At 46.3% G+C, this 21,323-nt stretch overlaps 1 protein-coding gene across 7 annotated transcripts in view; it reads right to left on the bottom strand.

Moving 5' to 3' along the window:
* Nucleotides 1-21,323, bottom strand: part of EPHX2 (epoxide hydrolase 2) — a 384,986-nt gene that overhangs the window by 201,467 nt on the left and 162,196 nt on the right. For all 7 annotated transcript variants that reach the window (XR_012801228.1, XR_012801227.1, XR_012801226.1 and 4 more), the window contains exons 14-16: nucleotides 18,711-18,756; nucleotides 12,822-12,924; nucleotides 7,481-7,550 (exon numbers count right to left, since the gene is read on the bottom strand). Coding sequence is in view for 4 of the 7 variants with exons in the window: in XM_075598616.1 (XP_075454731.1) it covers nucleotides 7,481-7,550; nucleotides 12,822-12,924; nucleotides 18,711-18,756 (219 nt within the window). In the remaining 3 variants the exon portion in view is untranslated. The remainder of the gene's footprint in view (nucleotides 1-7,480; nucleotides 7,551-12,821; nucleotides 12,925-18,710; nucleotides 18,757-21,323) is intronic.

Raw genomic sequence — 21,323 nt, forward strand, 5'->3', positions numbered from 1 at the left:
GCACTGCAACTGTTAGGTATGTTTGTACACCTATGTATGTATGTACACCTTTGTTTTTACTTTGGGCGCCACGTAAAAATCCTGATCGCCTTGGGGAGCCTTGAAAAAATTCTGATTGCCTTGGGGAGCCTTGAACCGAAAAAGTTTGGGAACCACTGCCCTAATACTTCCACACTGTCCCACCCCTCACTGAGTTTTGGGAACGCTTTGCTTTTGCAACACCTAATCCTCTAATCCTCAACCTGCTCTGGGGCCACGCTTCACAGCTATCAAAACCTTCACGTCTGCTACCACAGACTGCCGAATCAGGTACAGAATCTACACACAACGCACAAACACAGCACACACACACATTCACACAACACCAAACACTGCAGACTGCCTCTTCAAACCCCCCCTCCCCTCCACACATCTCCCTCCCGCAACCGGACCGCGAGGCCGCGGCCTCCACTCACACACCATGGCAACGATGTCCCTCCCCCTATCCCGCCACCTCACATAGTGTAGCTCCCGCGAACCGCACAGCACGCCTCATCTCCTGCACCTCACACAGCTCCCTACCGCAACCAGACCGCGAGGCCCCCTACCCCGCTACACCATGCCACCAATGTCCCTCCCCCTATCCCACTACCTCACACAGTGTAGCTCACGCTACACACCACTCCCTCCCGCTACACACCACTCCCTCCTGCTCCATTCCCTCCCGGCGGGGGAACAGGCAGGCTGCCACGCGGCGCCTAAGATGGCGGACCCCCTTCCTCCCTCGCGCTCCATTCCCTCCCGCTCCACTCACCACTCCCTCCCGCTACACACCACTCCTCCCGCTACACACCACTCCCTCCCGCTACACTCACCTCCCTCCCCGGCGTGGGAACAGGCTGCCACGTGGCGCGTAAGATGGCGGACCCCCTTCCTCCCTCGCGGCGCCGAGTGAGAAGATGGCGGCGGCCGGAAGTACAGGTAGGTGTCGCGTGTGTGTGTGTGTGACACTGCCCCTCCTGTCCACTGCCCCCCCCCCCTCCTGTCCACTGCCCCCCTCTCCTGTCCACTGCCCCCCCTCTCCTGTCCACTGCCCCCCCTCTCCTGTCCACTGCCCCCCCTCTCCTGTCCACTGCCCCCCCTCTCCTGTCCACTGCCCCCCCCTCCTGTCCACTGTCCACCCCCTCCTGTCCACTGTCCACCCCCTCCTGTCCACTGTCCACCCCCTCCTGTCCACTGTCCACTGCCCCCCCTCCTGTCCACTGCCCCCCCCCTCCTGTCCACTGCCCCCCCCTCCTGTCCACTGCCCCCCCCCTCCTGTCCACTGCCCCCCCCCTCTCGTCCACTGCCCCCCCTCTCCTGTCCACTGCCCCCCCCTCTCCTGTCCACTGCCCCCCCCTCTCCTGTCCACTGCCCCCCCCCTCTCCTGTCCACTGCCCCCCCCCTCTCCTGTCCACTGCCCCCCCCCTCTCCTGTCCACTGCCCCCCCCCCTCTCCTGTCCACTGCCCCCCCCTCCTGTCCACTGCCCCCCCTCTCCTGTCCACTGCCCCCCCCCCTCTCCTGTCCACTGCCCCCACCCTCTCCTGTCCACTGCCCCCCCCCTCTCCTGTCCACTGCCCCCCCCCTCTCCTGTCCACTGCCCCCCCCCCTCTCCTGTCCACTGCCCCCCCCTCCTGTCCACTGCCCCCCCTCCTGTCCACTGCCCCCCCTCCTGTCCACTGCATCCCCCTCCTGTCCACTGCCCCCCCCTCCTGTCCACTGCATCCCCCTCCTGTCCACTGCCCCCCCCCTCCTGTCCACTGCCCCCCCTTCCTGTCCACTGCCCCCCCTTCCTGTCCACTGCCCCCCCCTCCCCCTTCCCACCGCCTCCCCTCCCCCTTCCCACCGCCTCCCCTCCCCCTTCCCACCGCCTCCCCTCCCCCCTTCCCACCGCCTTCCCCCCCCCTTCCCACCGCCCCCCCCCCCCACCGCCCCTTCCCACTGCCCCCCCCCTTCCCACCGCCCCCCCCTTCCCACCGCCCCTTCCCCACCGCCCTTCCCACCGCCCCTTCCCACCCCCCCCCCTTCCCACCGCCCCTTCCCACCCCCCCCCTTCCCACCACCCCCACCCTTCCCACCGCCTCCCCACCCCCTCCCCACCCCCTTCCCACCCCTCCCCACCCCCTCCCCACCCCCTTCCCACCCCCTCCCCACCCCCTTCCACCGCCTCCCCCCCCCCTTCCCACCGCCTCCCCCCCCCTTCCCACCGCCTCCCCCCCCCTTCCCACCGCCTCCCCCCCCCTTCCCACCGCCTCCCCCCCTCCTTCCCACCGCCTCCCCTCCCCTCCCACCCCTTCCCCCCCCTCCTCTAACCCTTCCCCCCCCTCCTCTAACCCTTCCCCCCCCTCCTCTAACCCTTCCCCCCCTCCTCTAACCCTTCCCCCACCCCGCTCCTCTAACCCTTCCCCCCCCCCGCTCCTCTAACCCTTCCCCCCCCGCTCCTCTAACCCTTCCCCCCTCCTCTAACCCTTCCCCCCTCCTCTAACCCTTCCCCCTCCTCTAACCCTTCCCCCCCTCCTCTAACCCTTCCCCCCTCCTCCACCCCTTGCCCCCCTCCTCCACCCCTTGCCCCCCTCCTCCACCCCTTGCCCCCCTCCTCCACCCCTTGCCCCCCTCCTCCACCCCTTGCCCCCCTCCACCACCCCCTCCTCCCTTCCCGCCGCCCTTCGCCTTCCTGCCCGCCTTACCGCCTCCCCACCCCCGCTCTGCCTTTCACCCGCCCTTACTCCGGCCGCCTCTGCCTTTCACCCACCGCCTCACAGCCACTGCACGCACTCAACAGACACCCGCCACACTCGACACATACCTGCCGCCACACACACCTGCTGCCTCCCGCCCTACGCACGACATCACTGTCCCACCGCCTCACACCCTAGCAGGACCCCACGCACAGACAGCACTCACAACCCACGCGCCACCCGCCGCCTCACACCCTAGCAGGACCCACACTCACAGACAGCACTCACAACCCACGCACCACCCGCCGCCTCACACCCTAGCAGGACCCCCACGCACAGACAGCACTCACAACCCACGCGCCACCCGCCGCCTCACACCCTAGCAGGACCCCCACTCACAGACAGCACTCACAAACCCACGCGCCACCCGCCGCCTCACACCCTAGCAGGACCCCCACTCACAGACAGCACTCACAACCCACGCGCCACCCGCCGCCTCACACCCTAGCAGGACCCCCACTCACAGACAGCACTCACAACCACGCGCCACCCGCCGCCTCACACCCTAGCAGGACCCACACTCACAGACAGCACTCACAACCCACGCACCACCCGCCGCCTCACACCCTAGCAGGACCCCACTCGCAGACAGCACTCACAACCCACGCGCCACCCGCCGCCTCACACCCTAGCAGGACACACGCCTCACATTTTTACATCACTTATGGCACCAAAATATACATTGTACTGTGGTGTGGTTACAATAAACCATTTTTATACAACATCGTATTACATTTTCTTCCATCTTTCTTTTCAATATTATTATCCAACCTTTACAACAAATACTCACCTATTGTTCCACAATTTATAAATAATACTACCTATTACGCATTTACATCCCGGGCAACGCCGGTCTCTCAGCTAGTAATCTATAAAGAACTCTGATGTTGCTCTGTTAAAAGCATTACAACATACTGTACGTAAAATCTGATTTTCTCCAGGACCAATACAGCTACTAGAACATTTTAACTACTGTACAGGATGCTTCTTTTCACAGACGTTTGAGCCTTTTATGGCCATGAATATGCTAATGCCCTTGTGGACTAAGCTGTTTAAGCCGAGGTGGTTGTATATATAAGCCAGTCTGGCATAGGTGATAATAAAAAATATAGTCAGATTCCAATTAATATCGAGACTTGATGACTGGCACCAAAATGTCAAAATTAGCTGTATTCTGTTACTTTTGTGCTGGTCTGATATTTTTATCAGATGGGCTAAAGAAATAATAATTTTTTGCGGTACAATGTTGATGACACGCAATATAAAAATATTGTTTCTTTTACCTATAATACCACATTTTGTGGCTATCGAACAAGGCCATTATGAGAAGAATCTCTAATACCTACATCCTTTGTATAAACGTGCACCATACAGTATATTCACTAATTTGGTTTATTTTGTTTTTGTGTTCAAAAGATTATATAGAGAAATCTACTGTGTACTGATTTGTAACTGTCTTACAAAAACGTGCAACAGTTTTTTTACCCCTCAAATAATAGAGATGTGGATTTGTGCTAACCCCCCCACGAAAAAAATCTTAATGTAACATTACATTTTCAAATAAAAAAAATAAACCCTGACATGTCAACTACAGACGTGAATAATTACATTTACAGTTGAACATATTTGTAACTTATGGTATAAAGTAACATACTCTATGTATCATTTGTTACATGGGTGACCAATTTAATTTTGTGGTAGGCTGGTCCATTGGCTCCTTGACTGAAAGAGGGCTAGGCATTGTATCTCTATGTATACAGTATGTATTGGAAAGCACCACAAGTCTCTGGCTGTGAAGAGGTTAACGCACGCTTTTCTTTACAGAAAGAACTACATTTCAAAAGGACCCTGTTTACTATTACAGTATACCTCCTACCCTGTGTATTTCAGTACATATACAATGTGCATATTGCAAGAGTAGAGAGACTTCAGGTTTGCTTCTCAAACATCAGGATGCATTGTACTTTCCGTCTTTAAAGATCAGTGTACTTTGCACTTTTTCCCCTGACTATTGGAGGTAATGTGGTACAATGTTTGATATACTTGCTCTGTCCTTTACACCTTTGCACATTACTATAGATTTACAATGAAGCAGTCTGCCAAACAATCAGCTTTGTGGAAGGAAAACTCTAAAAAAAAAAAAATGGATATTTGGCTATCTTTTAACTTTAATTAGCTTATTTCGTAAATCAGGTCTAATGTATGTGTATCCTGACCTAGTGCATTAAAACTCTCCAAATGTACAGCATCTAGAATATCATTATCTATGTTGTTACATTCCTCAAAATGTATTTTCATTTATTATATTTTATGCATGTAACTGAAGTTAGTTGAAAATTTGACTTTTTAGAAGTACAACAATCAATCATGTTAAAAGTATGAATATGTAACATTTCAAAATCACTGAATGGGTGTGTTTTTCTTTGGTAAATACATAAAGCTATATGAAAAGATTAATATGCCAACCTCCAAACTGGTAAGAAAAAAAAACAAGTTAGCAATTGCCCCAAGTCTATATTTTCTTTCACAGTATGATATATTACATTTGCTGCATGATTCCATGGCACACAATGTTAAGACCAATTTAGAAATAGAGCTTAAATATTCTTAACAAATGGAAGCAAAATACAAAAGAAATAAAGAAATGTATACACCATATTAGCAATGTGACAAAATATATCGACATCTAGGACAAGATTTAGTAGAGCTAAGATTAGGTAGGGTGACCAGAAATCCTGGTTTAGCTGGGACAGTCCCAGTTTATTACACATTATCCCGGGTCCCGACTTATCTTAAGTGTCCCGGGTTATGGGACAGTGCCAGCTGCACGCCCGGCTTTCGCCCTCAGCACACGCGCGACCGGCATTCGTCTTCCGCACACGCGTGCCTGGTTTCCGCCCTTTGCAAAATGTGTCCCGGGAAAAATTTGGTCACTCTAGGATTAGGGTGACCAGATTTTCAAAATTAAAAACCAGGACACATAAAAAAATTATTTAAACAACAAATGACATCACTAAAAAATAAATATTCTAATGATATTTGTCTAATAGCATTCCCATTTATGCTGTATTCTTCACTCTCTCTATTTTTACGTGGGGGGGACAAGTTCATCCAGTCAGCCCTGATATTAGGGGTCCACTGGCCACACATACCAACTGTATACAGGTTTGGCCAACATAATTGCGCCGTTGTCACACAGTAATGGATGCAATAACGTCAGCTATATCTGTATGTAGGCACCATAAACACAAGCACACACACCTCATACAAATACACAATCACACACTTTCCACATACACACACAATGTATTTCCCAGAAACAAACACAGACAAGCAGACACATTTACTGAAAACTAAAAACACACGCACAGACCTGCACAACACACAGACCCTGACCTGCACAACACAACACGCACAGACCCTGACCTGCATAACACACGCACAGAACCTGACCGGCACAACACACGCAGACCCTGACCTGCACAACAAACGCACAGACCCTGACATGCACAACACACGCACAAACAGACATTGCTGATACTGGCCCCGCCCCCTCCTTCTCTGCCTCCAAAACCGGGACATGTTTAAGATTTTAAACTAATTGTCGGGACACTGGGACATGTGCTGCATTGGACATCTGATCACCCTAGCTAAGATGCAAGGTACCTTTAAAATAGGCCACACGATGCCTTACATCTTAGAAATGCTTAGTATCGTCCTTAGTTTTTCAAATGTAAATGATAACTTTTTGAACTCGGTATTGCTTCATGGAACTTGATATACTCTTGTTCTGTCCCTCTGGCGATACAGGAGTTAAGTAGTGCTTTTCTTCACAATACAACCTGTATTTCAAAGGAACTCACTTTCTACAACCTCCTACATATTCTATTTTAACAAACTTTTTACAACACATAATGCTAGAGAGGAAAGTCTGCTTTCTAGGTTTTGTTTGGAAAACAAAATATGCGTAGAATCTATAAGAATTCAATTGAAAGTATTAAGAATTTATTTAAGTTCGTAAAAATAGCATTTCATTTTCTGAAACTACACAATATTTACCCAGGCATAGAAAGTGATTCCACTGAGATCTGAACTGAATGAATTAAAATTGTATTTGTATCAAAAAAAATTCTGTAACTAATGTAAATAGTATTTAGAATTCAGAATTCTAGAATCAGATTACTAAAAAGTATGATATCCAACCGTCAGTTACAAGTAAATATTATTAGCAATGTTATCTCTATGGGAAATATGTTCTATGTATAATTTTTCTGTAGATATACAGAGTTGTGGGCACTAACTGTACGATTACAGCTTTGCCTAGTAGCTGTATGCATATTATTAATGCAGGGGTCAATGCTAGCTCTACGGAAAATCTTGTGCAGATTTAGCATAAAGAGCCCTCAGGATTCCCAGTGTATGTGGCGAAGATGCTTGTACGGAAAAGAGTGCATGTACATTATACAAGCAGGGAATATGAAGAATGCTTGTCACATTTTGGGCATTTACAGAAAAAGTGGTTAAAACAAGCAGTGAAATGAAATAATGTTTTATATATTTTTCCTGAATGTTTAAAAATACTTAATATATATATATTAATATTAGGTATGGTTTCCTCTCACTATTTTTTATGAAATGTTGAGCAGTTCATATGATTTTTTTTTCATAGATACAATAAGGATGGATAAGTCTATAGATATCACAATAACTATTATAATGTTACCTTCCTGTTGTATGCAGTACAACCCCATTGCCAGTTCTTGTCCATGTTTCGGTACCAATTTAACGGACCTCTAAAAAGCAAACAAACAGTATAAAAATTGTTTATTATCATACTCAGCTTTTCACATTGTAGAATATGACAGTACTCAGGATTCTGCTTCACTTTCATGCATTTGTATGCAAAGGTGTTAGAATGTTGAAACCAGCGAAAGAACATGAAACAGAGACAGAGCTCAATATATATATATATATATATATATATAGATCTATATATATATAGATATATATATAAAGATCTATATATATATATATATATATATATGTAACGGGTTTTCCCCCCCCCCCAATCGCAGATTATACTGTGGGTGCGGAGAAACATACGGTGTTACCTTGTGTGTGGTGCGTTACCTGTTGGCTCACAGGAGGGCTGAGCTTCCGCCACGGGGAACCTGGGGCAATTACAACACTATGGGTAACCACTTACTCAATACAGCGCCTCCACCTGCGATGGCTCCCACCATAGGGGGAGTGGTTCCTCGCAGGACACATACAAATAACCAATACACAGTGATGTATAATAACTAGTGACTTTACTAACATGCAAGACAACACATCACGATAATAACCTGTGTCCCTCTTTAGAGGAGACACTTACTGCGTCGCGCAGGACGCTTCCCCAACACCAGGTGATCCCACCCAGTGTCCATAGAATCCCCACCCAATGTCCCGCACTCTTGGAGAGAACGTGGGTGACTGCGCAAGTCACTATTAAACTAAGGGCCCGTTGGTGCACTTGTTGACTTAATAGTACCTGCCCGAGCACTCCCGTGCTCGGATCTCCAACTGGCTTCGCAAAGGATCCGGCGACCGAAGAACACCGGAACCACCTCCAGGACGATCCCACCCGGAGGACTGCTGCAGCCGCAATGATGAACTGCGCCCACCTCAATACACGGAGGCAGCGCCCGCTGAGTCCCTAACTGACTTCACTAAATACATGGGCAATACTGTACTATATGCCGTCTCTACTGCACAGCAACCATGATGGCTTATGGGGAAACTCCTAGGGGCCTACAGGGGTTAATAACCTGCCCCACTTCCCTAACTCTTCCCAGTCCTGACTATTACTTAACTGATCCCAGCGCCTGCAGCAACAAGCTGTGACCCACTGGGTGCTGGCAGCCAATGTGCTGCACAACACTGTGCCTGCCTGTCAGACCTCACGGCACTGACAGCCGTGACCCTGATCAGACAGCGGGGACAGAAGATTCCATTCATATAAGGATCCAGCAGAGCAACGGCAGAAAGACCCTCACTACAGTACAGGGCATCGCTGATGATTACGATAAAAAGAAACTAGTTAAAGCCTTTAAGAAGAAGAAGGGCAGTGTCCCTATCTTGGGCCATCCCTATTCAATTACCCACTAACCTGGTGGGGAGTTGGGACCTACCTGGGGTGTGGGTACCTATGTGGGTGCAGGAGCTGCACTCGCTCCCCGCACCCTTCCTTCCCTCACAGCTCCCTGACTCCAACTGACTAACGTGGCTCAAACCCGCGAAAATTTATCTTTCTCCCTGCCTGGAGATCCTAAGCCCTATTGGCTCCCTGGTGTCACGTGGGGCTCGCAGAGGCTCCTGGGACTCGTAGTCCCTGCCTAGAGCCTCCCCTAATAGGCTACAGCTTCGCGGGATTTCTTTCTCCTGCCCTGCGCGTCCGCAAGCTATCTGGTGCTGCCGTGACTCTCTCACTACCTTTGAGGTACTTCCTGCGCTTGCGCGACCACTGCGCATGCGCGAGCTAAGGGGCAATGGCGGCGCCCTCGCAGCCCGGCTGCGGGAGCGCCGGGATCCCTGTGACGCGCGTGCGGCCGGTTGCAAAGGTTTGAGAGAGTCACGGCAGCACCAGATAGCTTGCGCACGCGCAGGGCAGGAGAAAGAAAGCCCGCAAAGCTGTAGCCTATTAGGGGAGGCTCTAGGCAGGGACTACGAGTCCCAGGAGCCTCTGCGAGCCCCACGTGACACCAGGGAGCCAATAGGGCAACCCCCGAGCCGGGACCTGACCGCCCTCACCTCTGTGATCGCCGGGTGGAGCCGCCATTGGTCTCGGCGGAACCCGCGATCGGCAACCAGGTGAGGGGGGTGCTGACAGGCTGGGGAGACCTGGCTACATCTATATATATAGATATATATCTTTTGAATAAAATGGTCTTTTAGTTTAACTCTTTGGCCAAAGTGTTGTAAGCCCTTGAGCCCCTACACGGCAGACCACATCTCAAGGGTACCTAACACTAATATAAATTCTTAATAACCTGTACATTACCAGGAAGAATGATTTATAATAAATCTGTCAAAATTAGTTGCATAGTTATAAGTCAACTACTCTCACTTTTAAATGGTTAAAAGCTCACTCCATTGCATTTCCCACTCTCAGGGGAACTTGCTCACAGTTTGATTGCGACAAATCTAATACAGAGTGCTTTTCCTGGTAATGTACAGGTTAAAAAGAGCTTCAATCAGACTTGGAACTATGCAACTAATTTTAACAGATTTATTAGAAATCATTATTCCTGGTAATGTACAGGTTATTAAGAATTTATATTAGTGTTAGGTACCCTTGAGAAGTGGTCTGCCGTGTAGAGGCTCAAGGGCTTACAACACTTTGGCCAATGAGTTAAACTAAAAGACCATTTTATTCAAAAGATATCTATATATAGATATCTATATATAGATATTAAGGCACTGCACCGTGTATAGGTGTCATTGGATGTGCACTGAGCTCAAACTGTGTTTCATGTTCTGTCTCTGGTTTTAAATATATAGTGCCATGCTCAGTAGCACTCTGTGCACTTATACCAGCGGTGCGCAAACTGTGGGGCGCGACCCCCAGGGGGGCGCGAGACTGCCGACGGGGGGGAGGGAGGGGGGCCCGGGGTTTACAGAGGCCCCGCGCGCTTCCCGAAGGCACTTAAATTAAGTGCCGGGGGAGCTGCAGGGCCTCTGTAAACCTAACTTACCGTGGCTCCAGCGGCTTCCTCCCTGCGTCGCCATGGCAACGCGGCGTCAAAATGACGCCGCGAGGTCATGTGACGTCACGTTGCTGTGGCAACGTGACGTTATTACGCCGGAGCGCGGGTAAGTTGGGTTGGGGGGGGGTGGGGGGAGGGGGGGGGGGGCTTGGACGCGGGAGTGAAGGGACAGCCGGCAGAGGGGCGCAGGGAAAAAAGTTTGCGCCCCCCTGACTTATACGCTTATATATGTTGTGGTTATGTTGGGGGTTCAATATGAGCTTGTAGGTGTCCTGTATGTGTTAGAATGTTGCACAGAACTGTAAATATCACACAAACATACACATTCAACAGGATTATGTGACATTCAGCAAGGTTTTTTTTACGTTTGTCATATCACATTTGTGTCTGTAATATTTAAAATTGTATTTTCATGAAGTGACATTGTACAGCAATAACATTCAATAAAAGTGATGATTCTACAAAATATATATAGCGTTGGCTGGTTCAGCTAGCTCTCTACCTACCCTGTCATGCAAGTTCTAATAACACACAGACAGTGACAGGCTGCCCTATGGGGTTTTCCCCCTCCTCATGGTGACTTCCTGAGTGACTGAAGTGGTGGTGCATGTGCTGGGACCTCCCTCTTCGAGCTACAGGAAGGAAGTGCCTAAATTATAGTATGAAGTTCAGCCCCTAAGCGATGGGTCCTTCAGTCTGTGATTGGTGATCCAACTATCTCCTCATGGGGTAGGAGCACTGAGCTCTCCTCCCGGCTGGTAGAGAGAGACATGTGCTGAGTCCCTCATGGGCTGAGGCACTAACCTAATCCCGAGAGACCTCACTATTACCAGCAGACCAGTACCGTCCAGAAGCCAGGGATCTACCTTATCAACTAAAGCATTCGCTGTAGCAGCATCGCAGTGGCTGCTATAATAAAGATCATCCTCATTTATACTTCTGGCTCCGCTGCAGTCTGTTTGGAGGGATTGTTGTTGTCATAGCGGGGACCGCTTTCAGCCTTGCTGAAGCCCCCTATGTCTGGAGCCGCTGTCACCAACAAGAAGAACCAGAGGAATCCCTAAAAGTCTGCCTGTCTTCTGCCACATCATCGCGGATACCTCAGCTCTCCTGTGCCAAACAGGTAATCAGCACCACACCTAGCAATAGCCATGACTAAATCTCCCAGAGGGAGATGGGGGGGAACATATGATACATATATAAATCTTCTGTACTCAACCTAATAAATATATAGCTTTTTGATATATAAATATACTATATTGTGTTTGGTACATAGCTGCCTGACACTGCCTTTGAACTCGGCTTAAATCCCAGTCACGTCCTTGGAACTCTGGGGCAACCCGCTTCATCTCAATGTGCCTCGGTCGCCAAAATTAGATTAAAGGCTCTCTGAGGAAAAGGGGACTTCTTGTACCCGATTAATATTTATGTAGAATGGGGTATAGTCAACCTCTAGATCAGGGGTGCGCAAACTGGGGTGCGCAATTTCTTTTGGGGGGGGGGGGGGGGCGGTGGTTACAGAGGCCCTTTGCTCTTCCCTAAAGCATTTAAATTAAATGTCGGGGAGCGCACAAGGCCTCTGTAACTTACCTTGGCTTCGGCCGTGACCCGCAGTGTCATTTGACGCAGATTCCTAGTTGGGGGGAGGGGGGGCACAAGCACTGGGGCTGAGCAGGCAGGGGGGCGCAGTGCAGAAAGTTTGTGCACCCCTGCTCTAGATTCTCTAATAAGTTCACTATTACAGGGTCAAAAAGTGTCTACTGTCCTTTGCACACTCACTTTGACCCAGCTTGTGAGTAACATGGCACTGTACATATTCTTTTTGAGCATTGGGTAGTAAAAGCTCATCTTCTTTCCACGTTGCTCAAGGACCCAAGCAAATACTGAAACAGTCAGATACCGATTTGCTATAAGAATTATGTTTTCCTTGAGGCGCTCCGTCTTCCTGCTGTATTTTAAAAGATAAGGTGCCTTTCTACCTCATCACAATTGCCTATATGTGTATTATTTATTTTGTGCATAAATATATACATTTATATAACTTGTTAACAAGCATCTTCGCTTCCTTTTTGGACGTGTAATGAGTAGGATCACAGGAAAGTTTGTGGACGCCTCAAAATATATGTAAAAGCATAATACAGTACATCAAAGTATTTAATAAGAACAGTTTCACTTTGACGGCTGCCTGTTTTACGTACATGTATTTTAGGTTTTGCTCACAACATCAGACAAATCACCTTTCCAGCTAGAGAACTCGAAAGTAAATTACTTTGAACCAATGAAAAAAGTATAGAGTAATGTAACTTTGTGACATACCTGAAGCCGCTTTTTTTAAACTGTGCGACATAGACCTGAAGCTCAGATTCCCCTAAAATTTTGCTCAGAGGGGGATCTTCAGGTGTACCAACCAATATTCCTCCTATACAGAAACAGAGATAGTAAACATCGTAAAGTTATCAATGATTTAAGTGGTTTTAATTACCAACGCTAACCATCTAAATATGTATTTGGAGTATGCATGAAGGAAATTTACAAGTAGAAATGGAATAGGGAACTTGATCGAGTTCTGAGACTTTTGGTTTCTCTTAAAATTCTTATAAAAATAAACTCAAGAAATAATTTCTATAAGTTTCTTTTTGCTAAGTTTTCAGAAGTCTAAACTCTTCATAATTAAAAAACAGCATTTTTTTTAAAGACGCATAGATGGTTTATTTGTTTTTAAATGTATCAACATGTGTTAGGTGTATGTATAATAATATATAGATATAGATATCTATATATTATATATACACACACACAATTTAAAAATGATTTATTATTTAACTAAACATTATGTGTTAGATGTTAACATTCGTAGAAACATAGAATTTGATGATAGATAAGAACTCCTTAGCCCAGGGGAGCGCAATCTTTTTTTCTCCTGCGCCACCCTGCCGGCTGTCCCCCTGTCCTTGCGCTCACCCTCCTTAAGCTATGGCCCCAGTGCATGCGCTGCACGCGCGCCTGCAAGGCTTGCAGCGCGTGCCGCTGAATTCCCTGGTCTAAAGTGAGCTGCAGGGGGAAAGACGGGGGGGTGGGGGCGTGACGGGGGCGTGGCCATGATGTCATCCGCAGGTTCACCCTCATTGGCTGAACAGCCGGGGGCGTGGTCTAGCGCTCCATCGCTAGGTCTGAACTCAATTTTCATGCATCCCTGAAAAACTGTCGGCTCATCGGGTCCCCTTACCTTACCTTGGCTCTGACGTTCTGGCATCACAACGTTACGTTGCCATGGCAACACGTCACAACGCCGCGATACCGTGGCGACGTGTCACCAGAAGCCGTCTGAACCAAGGCAAGGAGAAGTTTAGAGAGGCCTTGCAGCTCCCCCGGCTTTAATCTAAATGCCTTTGGGAAGCGTACGGGGCCTCTGTAAGCCCCGCACCCCCCACTTTGCGCACCCCTGCCTTAGCCCACCGTATCTGCCCATTGTACTACCTGCTGCAAAACCTCAGATCCTTGACTTTCTTTTATATTTAGGATAGCCTGATATCTATCCAAGCATGTTTGAATTCCCTTACTGTATTAGCCCCTACCTGCCTCTTCTCTATTTCTAGTTTTGTGCAGTTGGACTATGCTTGTTCTTCTCCAGTCACCTGAAACTACACCTGTTAATAGTGACTGGTTTAATAGATCTATTAATGCTACTGCCAGCACATCCCTAAGTTGCTCAGTGAGTCAAGACACTGACTCTGTAAACAAGAGTTTGACGTTGAGTTTGAAGCTTGTTTCAATTCCCGGAGTCAGCTCCTTGTGTCACTTTATCTCCCTGTCCCTCAGGCACCAAAAACAGATTAAGTTCATATGGGCAGGAACTGTGTAAATATTGCTATGTGCTGCGTACTATACTGTAATTGTGAAGCTCTGAGTCCCATGGGAGAAAAGCGCTATGTTAAAGTATTATTATCCTTGGATGTAACCCATCTGGCCCCATTGACTTGTCCACTCAGTTTTGAAAGTTGGACTTTCTCCTTTGTAATTGGACATGTGTCCAACTTCTTCCCATTTCTGTTACTCGACCATGGTCATTCTCCTTCACCTTCAGCTGTGAAGACTGTGCAAAAATAATTAAGGTCTGCTATACTCTTTTCACCCACAGCAAGACTATTCCCTTCTGTCTTTAGTCATACTATTCCTCCTTTTGCTTTTCCCCCTTTCACTTCTATACCTAAAAAAAGTGTTGTCCCCCTTTAGTGATTGAGCTATTTTTACTCCTGCTTGGGCCTTTGCACATCTGATTATTTGCGTAGCTTAATTCCGGCAAGCCTGATATAGTTCTCAATCCTCCTCCCTCTGAGTAAGTGCTTATATTTTCTAAAAGTGTCTTTTCAACTTTTACAATACTTGCTAACTCCTTTGAAAACAATATCGACTTTCTCTTCCTTGTATTTTTACTAACCTGCCTGACACAAAGGACTGTTGCTTTAAGTATTGCATGTTATTTTCTCCCACTGATTCTGCACTCCACTTAAACACCTCCACCCTGACAAAGGATCCCTTAAATAATTTACCATGTCTGAAACGTCAGCCCTCCTAAAATCTAAAACCTTCGTTTTTGTGTGGTATGACTCAGCCTCTGTCTTTATACTAAACCACACTGATTTGATGATCTCTAGAACCTAAGTTCATCTTATACTCTGTCCCCATTAGTAAGTACAGTATTAAGTCTAGAATTGCTTTATTACAAGTTTGCTCGTTCACCAATTGCCTGAGAGTTGCCCCTTGCAAGGAATTCAGGATGACCCAGTTCCCTGTTGAACATGCAAAAAAGACATGCCAGCATAGAGAATTATTCTAACGGCAACAACTCTTGGGGGATTGTAAGAGGTATAGATTTATGAGCCGGTAGTGAGGGAAAGAGGAAGGTAAGGTGTTTACCTGGAGCTACAGCACATAAGGATAGGAGGCACATTCTGTGATTTATCAAGGCAGCAAGACGGGGTGGAGAAGTAATGTCATTGTCCACCTATGAACTAATGACCTGGCAAACAATGAGACTGGGATCATGCAGGAGTTTAGGGAGTTAGGGACATCTCTTAGGCAGGTACAGTAGCATCCTCAGTGTGTATATAGTGGCAGTATATAGGGAAAGGCATGTCTTCACATCAGAGACTTTAATGTGTGGTTGAGGAAGTGGTGTGAACAGGAGAGATTTGGATTTAATGGACATAAATGTTCTACCTCGAGGGATATGGGTCTATATAAAAGAGATGGCTTGCATCAGTCTTGGAGGGAAACCAGAATACTCAGTGAGCAGTTCAGATGCTCCATTAGCAAGTATTTAAACTCCCCTCTGTAAGAGGCAGTGATAGGGTGGGATATTACCGTAAGAAACTTTTCCAGGGGAACAGAAGACAGCTTAAATATGAAAAAGATCAAAACAGGAAGAAGTTTGTGTACAGGAGAAACAGGAAGGATTAGAAGAAGCAGTAACAAAACCTTTGAGCAAGGTGTACTATAAGGATACACAAAGTATATTTAAATGACTCTTATTTGCATATATCCAAGATATCTCAGGCATGCTCCTTTTTGTACACAAGTGTCTCTACACATATTGTTTGAAGGTGTATGAGGGGATATATATAGCACTGGGGACTTGAGTAAAATAGAAATCTCCCTCAAAACCCATATTCCAGGGTCTTTAGGGAGTGTTAGGTAGGTGTGGTGTAATGCGAGTACTGTTAAGTCAACACAAGGCAGTGCTACCGTAACATGGTGTTAAGCCTATTCTAATGAGGTCAGTACCGGGCGTTATTTTTGCATATAATTAGCCTTCTGGATTTGTGTTAATCTCAGGGAACATAACGTCTGTTTCCGATTTTGATAACATGACGTTATGAGCCCTGAGTTAACATACCTGTGTGGTCTCCCTCAGCTTAGTTAAGGTGGGGTGGGGGGCGAGGGGGACAGAAGGGTTAGGTCTTATAGTATAAAAGCTCAACTCCCAGTTGAGTGAGCCAGTTTTAGTTCTGTTTCATTAGTAATCTAACTGGCCTGTAGGAGTCTTAAATATTTAGAAGGTAAACTAGGCAACATAATTTCCCTTGTGGTTTAGTCAGGGATACAGATGAATAGTTAGTGTACAAAAAGCGCTAATATCTACTACTAATAATAAATCAAACTAATTGTGAATTTCAATAATGTGAATGAAAATCAAACACACACAAAAATTACTTCAAGACATAAAGTCCCATGTGATAGTCCTGTGACAATGTCCAAAAGCCGCTTAAAAAGTCCACTGGGTGTCTTATGTCCAGTATATAGATGTAAGCAAAAAACAGACCTCTCTGGCGCTGAGGCTCAATAAACACGATGGTCTAAGATGAAATAAGCTTGGATCTTTGCGATGTGGTAGATCTCAGGAAAGGGAGACACAATACATACACACTACCATAGTGCATTATCCAGAGTAAATAACTGATAAGCTACTGTAGGTGTATAAGGCAAAGGATAACAATTTAATAAAACAGTATGAAAATAAAATAAATGATAAAATACACTTATATGCACATACAGCGTGCTCACAACATGACATTAAAAATGGTGATGACCTTGGTCACTTCCGTCATACCCTCCTCCGCCGTGGGTAAAAATTGAAAACCTACTCGCATCAAGTGGCTAGGTCTCAAACTTTAATGTGGACAATTTCACACACATAAGGATCTTCTCCCGTCTGTGGATGGTGCTCTCCGTCAGCTTGTCAGCTTCATGGCGCCCACTCCTCCGAATCGGCTACCGCTCCGCTGCTCCCGATGACGTCACTCACTGTGCTCCCACTATGGTGTCCTTGCTGTGCCACAATCCATTATGGCACAGCAAGGACACCGTATTGGGAGCACAGTGAGTGACGTCATCGGGAGCAGCAGTCGATTCGGAGGAGTGGGCGCCACGAAGCTGACGGAGAGCACCATTCACAGACGGGAGAAGATCCTTATGCGTGTGAAATTGTCCACATTAAGGCTTGAGACCTAGCCACTTGATGCGAGTAGGTTTTCAATTTTTACCCACGGCGGAGGAGGGTATGACGGAAGTGACCAAGGTCATCACCATTTTTAATGTCAAGTTGTGAGCACGCTGTATGTGCATACAGCCTGTATTTTATAATTTATTTTATTTTCATACCGTTTTATTAAATTGTTATCCTCTGCCTTATACACCTAGTTTATCAGTTCTTTACCCTGGATCATGCACTATGGTAGTGTGTATGTATTTTGTCTCCCTTTCCTGAGGTCTACCACATCGCAAAGATCCAAGCTTATTTCAGACAGGGCAACAGGCCAAAAGACTTCACAAGCATTGGGAGGATTGTCAACAGCTGTCATGTGAGTAATTGAGGGTCCTAAGAGATCTCACTTATCTCAACTGAAAAGACACACCCCATTCCAAGACTAGTACAAGCCTGCTCTGGGATAACCTTTGTAAGATCCTAAAGTAAAGTGCCTCCCCTCAGCTTGAGGCTTATGAATCACCTGGGAGAGGTTATTAATGCTGTAACAAACCCTTGTTGTTGTTAAAGACATTTTATTTTTATTTACAAAAAAAGTCTGGCGCCCATTTTTCATCCTCGCCCTGCTCTAAGAGCATGTAGCCAATTAACTGGTTTCCCCAAGATAAGCACCAACTGTCGGACCGCTGAAAAACTAAGCTCCTTTTAGTGCCAGAAGTTCTGTGGAGCCATAGAACCGCGGCCCCTCTGGCACTCACAATCATGTGACCACTCTCCAAAGCGGTCACGTGATCGTGCAGTCACTGATGATGGAACAGAAGGAAAGGATTCATCCCCCCTTCTGTCCACCATCACTTCAAATCGTGACCTCCCCTAACAAATTTAGCCTTTTTGGGGGACATAGTGACTGCGTCATGCAGCATCCAGGGTGCCAGAACCCATGACGTAGTACCTCTGTCCCAGGGCACAGACAAGGTTAACATAACAATTGTGTACATTTAATCACGCTGGAGGTTGATAAGCTTCTCCTGAAACATGTCAACTGCCAAATGGGAGTCTGAACTAAAACCTCTTGAAAGAAATTTAGTTTCTACAATCTAAATGTCTCAATTGTATTTGGAGTTGATGAGTTTTATAATTATTTAACAAAATGTCTTTAGAGATTTTGTTTCAGAACTGCAAGTCCAAAAATTGATCTAGAAAAGTCGGGGGAAAATTACCTCTTTCTCGTACATTTGATGTCTTGATAAAGGTGGGTAGTTTATCCTAAAAAAAAAAAAAAAAGAGAGTGTGAAGTTGAAAAAAAGATGTTGCAAACTTCAATGAAACCCGTACAATGAGTTTTTATTGGATGCAACAGTTCTTGGATTTTTTATTTATTTCTAACAATACATTTTAGGCTGTCTATCCAAGACCCTTATTCGAAACACTGAGGAGCTGCTTATCTGTGACAGAGAACAACGTATTGCTATTAAAATGGAGCTTAGATTCTCCAGCCCAGGGAAACTGCTTCACAGCATATTGAATATCAGCCTAAATCAGTGGTTCTCAATCTCTCATTGGGGATTACAGGCCTCAACTACAATTTGCAAATAAACAGAATGTTGATTGGTTGCTCAAAAAGCCTTGTACTGCTCAGGACCCTTAAAAGAGGTTTGTGAACAACTGGTCTAAATGACATGTAATGTCTTCTAACACTGAAACAAAATGCTAAGCAGCAAATACTGTAGATGCCATGCCCGCACTGGCATAAAACACATTGTCAGTTCGCAAAATACATAATTATTCCTACTACTGTATAACCAACATTCTATTGGCTGTCTATTGACATATGATACGTGCAAAGACAGAAGTAAATCAGTCATTAGATAGACTAGTACACTAAATGTTATTTAACTGTAAGAAGGTTATATTTATATACAGCACAGTTGCATTACCAAGTTACAATATGGACATTTTAGAGAGATAATACACAAAGTTACACAAGTGTGAAACATGAAGTAAAAAAAAAAAATAAGATTCAGGCAGTTCCTGCCCTGTACAGTTTACAATCTAAATGGACTAATAAGAGATGTAATAAATAGTAGCATGTGCAGAAGAGAACACATTTAAAGCAACAGTCCAAGCTGCCGTTATTAATTTATTTTCCCTTTAATATGTGCATCAATACAATCCACACAATGATAATTAGCTAAACTGTCGATCAAACCGTTCTCCTGTGATCGATCGGCGAAGATTTGGCTCGGGGGTTCACTAAATGGCTGTCAGTGCAGCAAAAGAGGACCAAAGATGCAAAGTTCTGTGGGGAAGATTATCTGACCAGGCAGTCACTAGATACAATTGGTGCACTGCTAGAGAGAGGGCAAGGCTCAAAAAAGGATGCACCAGAGCCTGTTTCAGAAGAGGAAGGGGATGTGACTTTGTAAATGGTTGCTATATAAACAAAACATGCTAGTTACATTACAATACATTAAAAATCTAATTTATGGTTTTGTTTTTTAAATACTACAAGTATTTTCTCATAATACAGAACTGATTTAAAAAAAAAAAAAAAAAAAAACATTTATGATATTGCTTGGTCTGCAGCTTTGAAAGGAGTGTATCAGAATTGTGAGACTTGGGCTTAACCAAGTGCTTAATTGAGGACGTGAGATATTAGGCGTGACTTAAAGGTGGGAAGGAACGTGAATTAGCGAATGCTGGATAGAGAAGGGCGTTATACAGGTAGGAAGCCAGAAATTAAAAAGGCTAGAGTACAGCGTTAAAAAAAAAAAAGGGAGAATAGCATCAATCCATTGTCCATTCAAATCTGCTGTAAGGATCCCCCCAAAAATAACGAATTCTAATCAGCAAATGAATGCTAACATTCAATTTTGATACACGCAAATAATTAGTAGATCGTAATATAAATAATACTGGTGCAATGGTTCGCTCTCTTCCAAAAAGAACTTCATTAATATATTTGTGTACCATAATAAAGATGATGAATGTCTGCACTTATATTGTTTGCTCTATTGTCTTTTTTCCCCACATGCTCCCCCTGGATTGTACGAAAACATTAACCATAATAAAGATGATACAGGAAGAAACCAAACAGTTTTGTCTATACTGTATATGCTACTATGACTGCTATATGGATGATTGGTTTAGAATTTTTCTTTATGTAGCGCCGTTTCTCCCACCCTATGGGAGATGTGGTGGCTACTGAATGTATGTGGTGCTTTACCTGTGACTCACAAAAGGCCTGAACCACCGCTGCTGGGAGCCTGGGGTGTACCTGGACCGTCTGGTGACAGCGCCTCCACCTGTGAGGAATCCTGACAGCGCCGGATAACCCCTTCACAGGACCCAATGCAATAAGTACACACAGCGTATATAATAACAGGTTTACTGACATGCAAATGGTAACACATAACTCAGGCGTCGCATGGCCTTACCCACACACTGTATTCCACTGTCTAACTACTTGGTCCACAACCCGGTGGGAGTGTCCGCAATGTACTGAGGTGCCCTGGGCACCTACCCAACCTGGTGTTCACAGTAGCCAACCCACCCAGAAGTGTGTGTCAGTGCTGCCCACAATAAGTGTTATAGTTGGTGCACTTGTAGGTGGTGCTCCAACACCCGGTACCACCAGCTGATGATAGAACCGTCTGATCCAGTGCCGTCAGTGATTGCGTCCGCTTCCAAGTGGGGTGGTATCTGTTCTCGGACAACAGGCGCAAAATCTGTGCGGCGTCGCTGCTGTGGCCCTGATACTGATCAGCTAATGGGGCAGTGTCCCTGTCTAAGGGCCTGTCCCTGTAGCAGCCACAAGCTTACAGGGGAGTCAG

Source organism: Ascaphus truei, chromosome 4 (genome assembly GCF_040206685.1).
Source record: "Ascaphus truei isolate aAscTru1 chromosome 4, aAscTru1.hap1, whole genome shotgun sequence".
NCBI classification, from domain to species: Eukaryota; Metazoa; Chordata; class Amphibia; order Anura; family Ascaphidae; genus Ascaphus; species Ascaphus truei.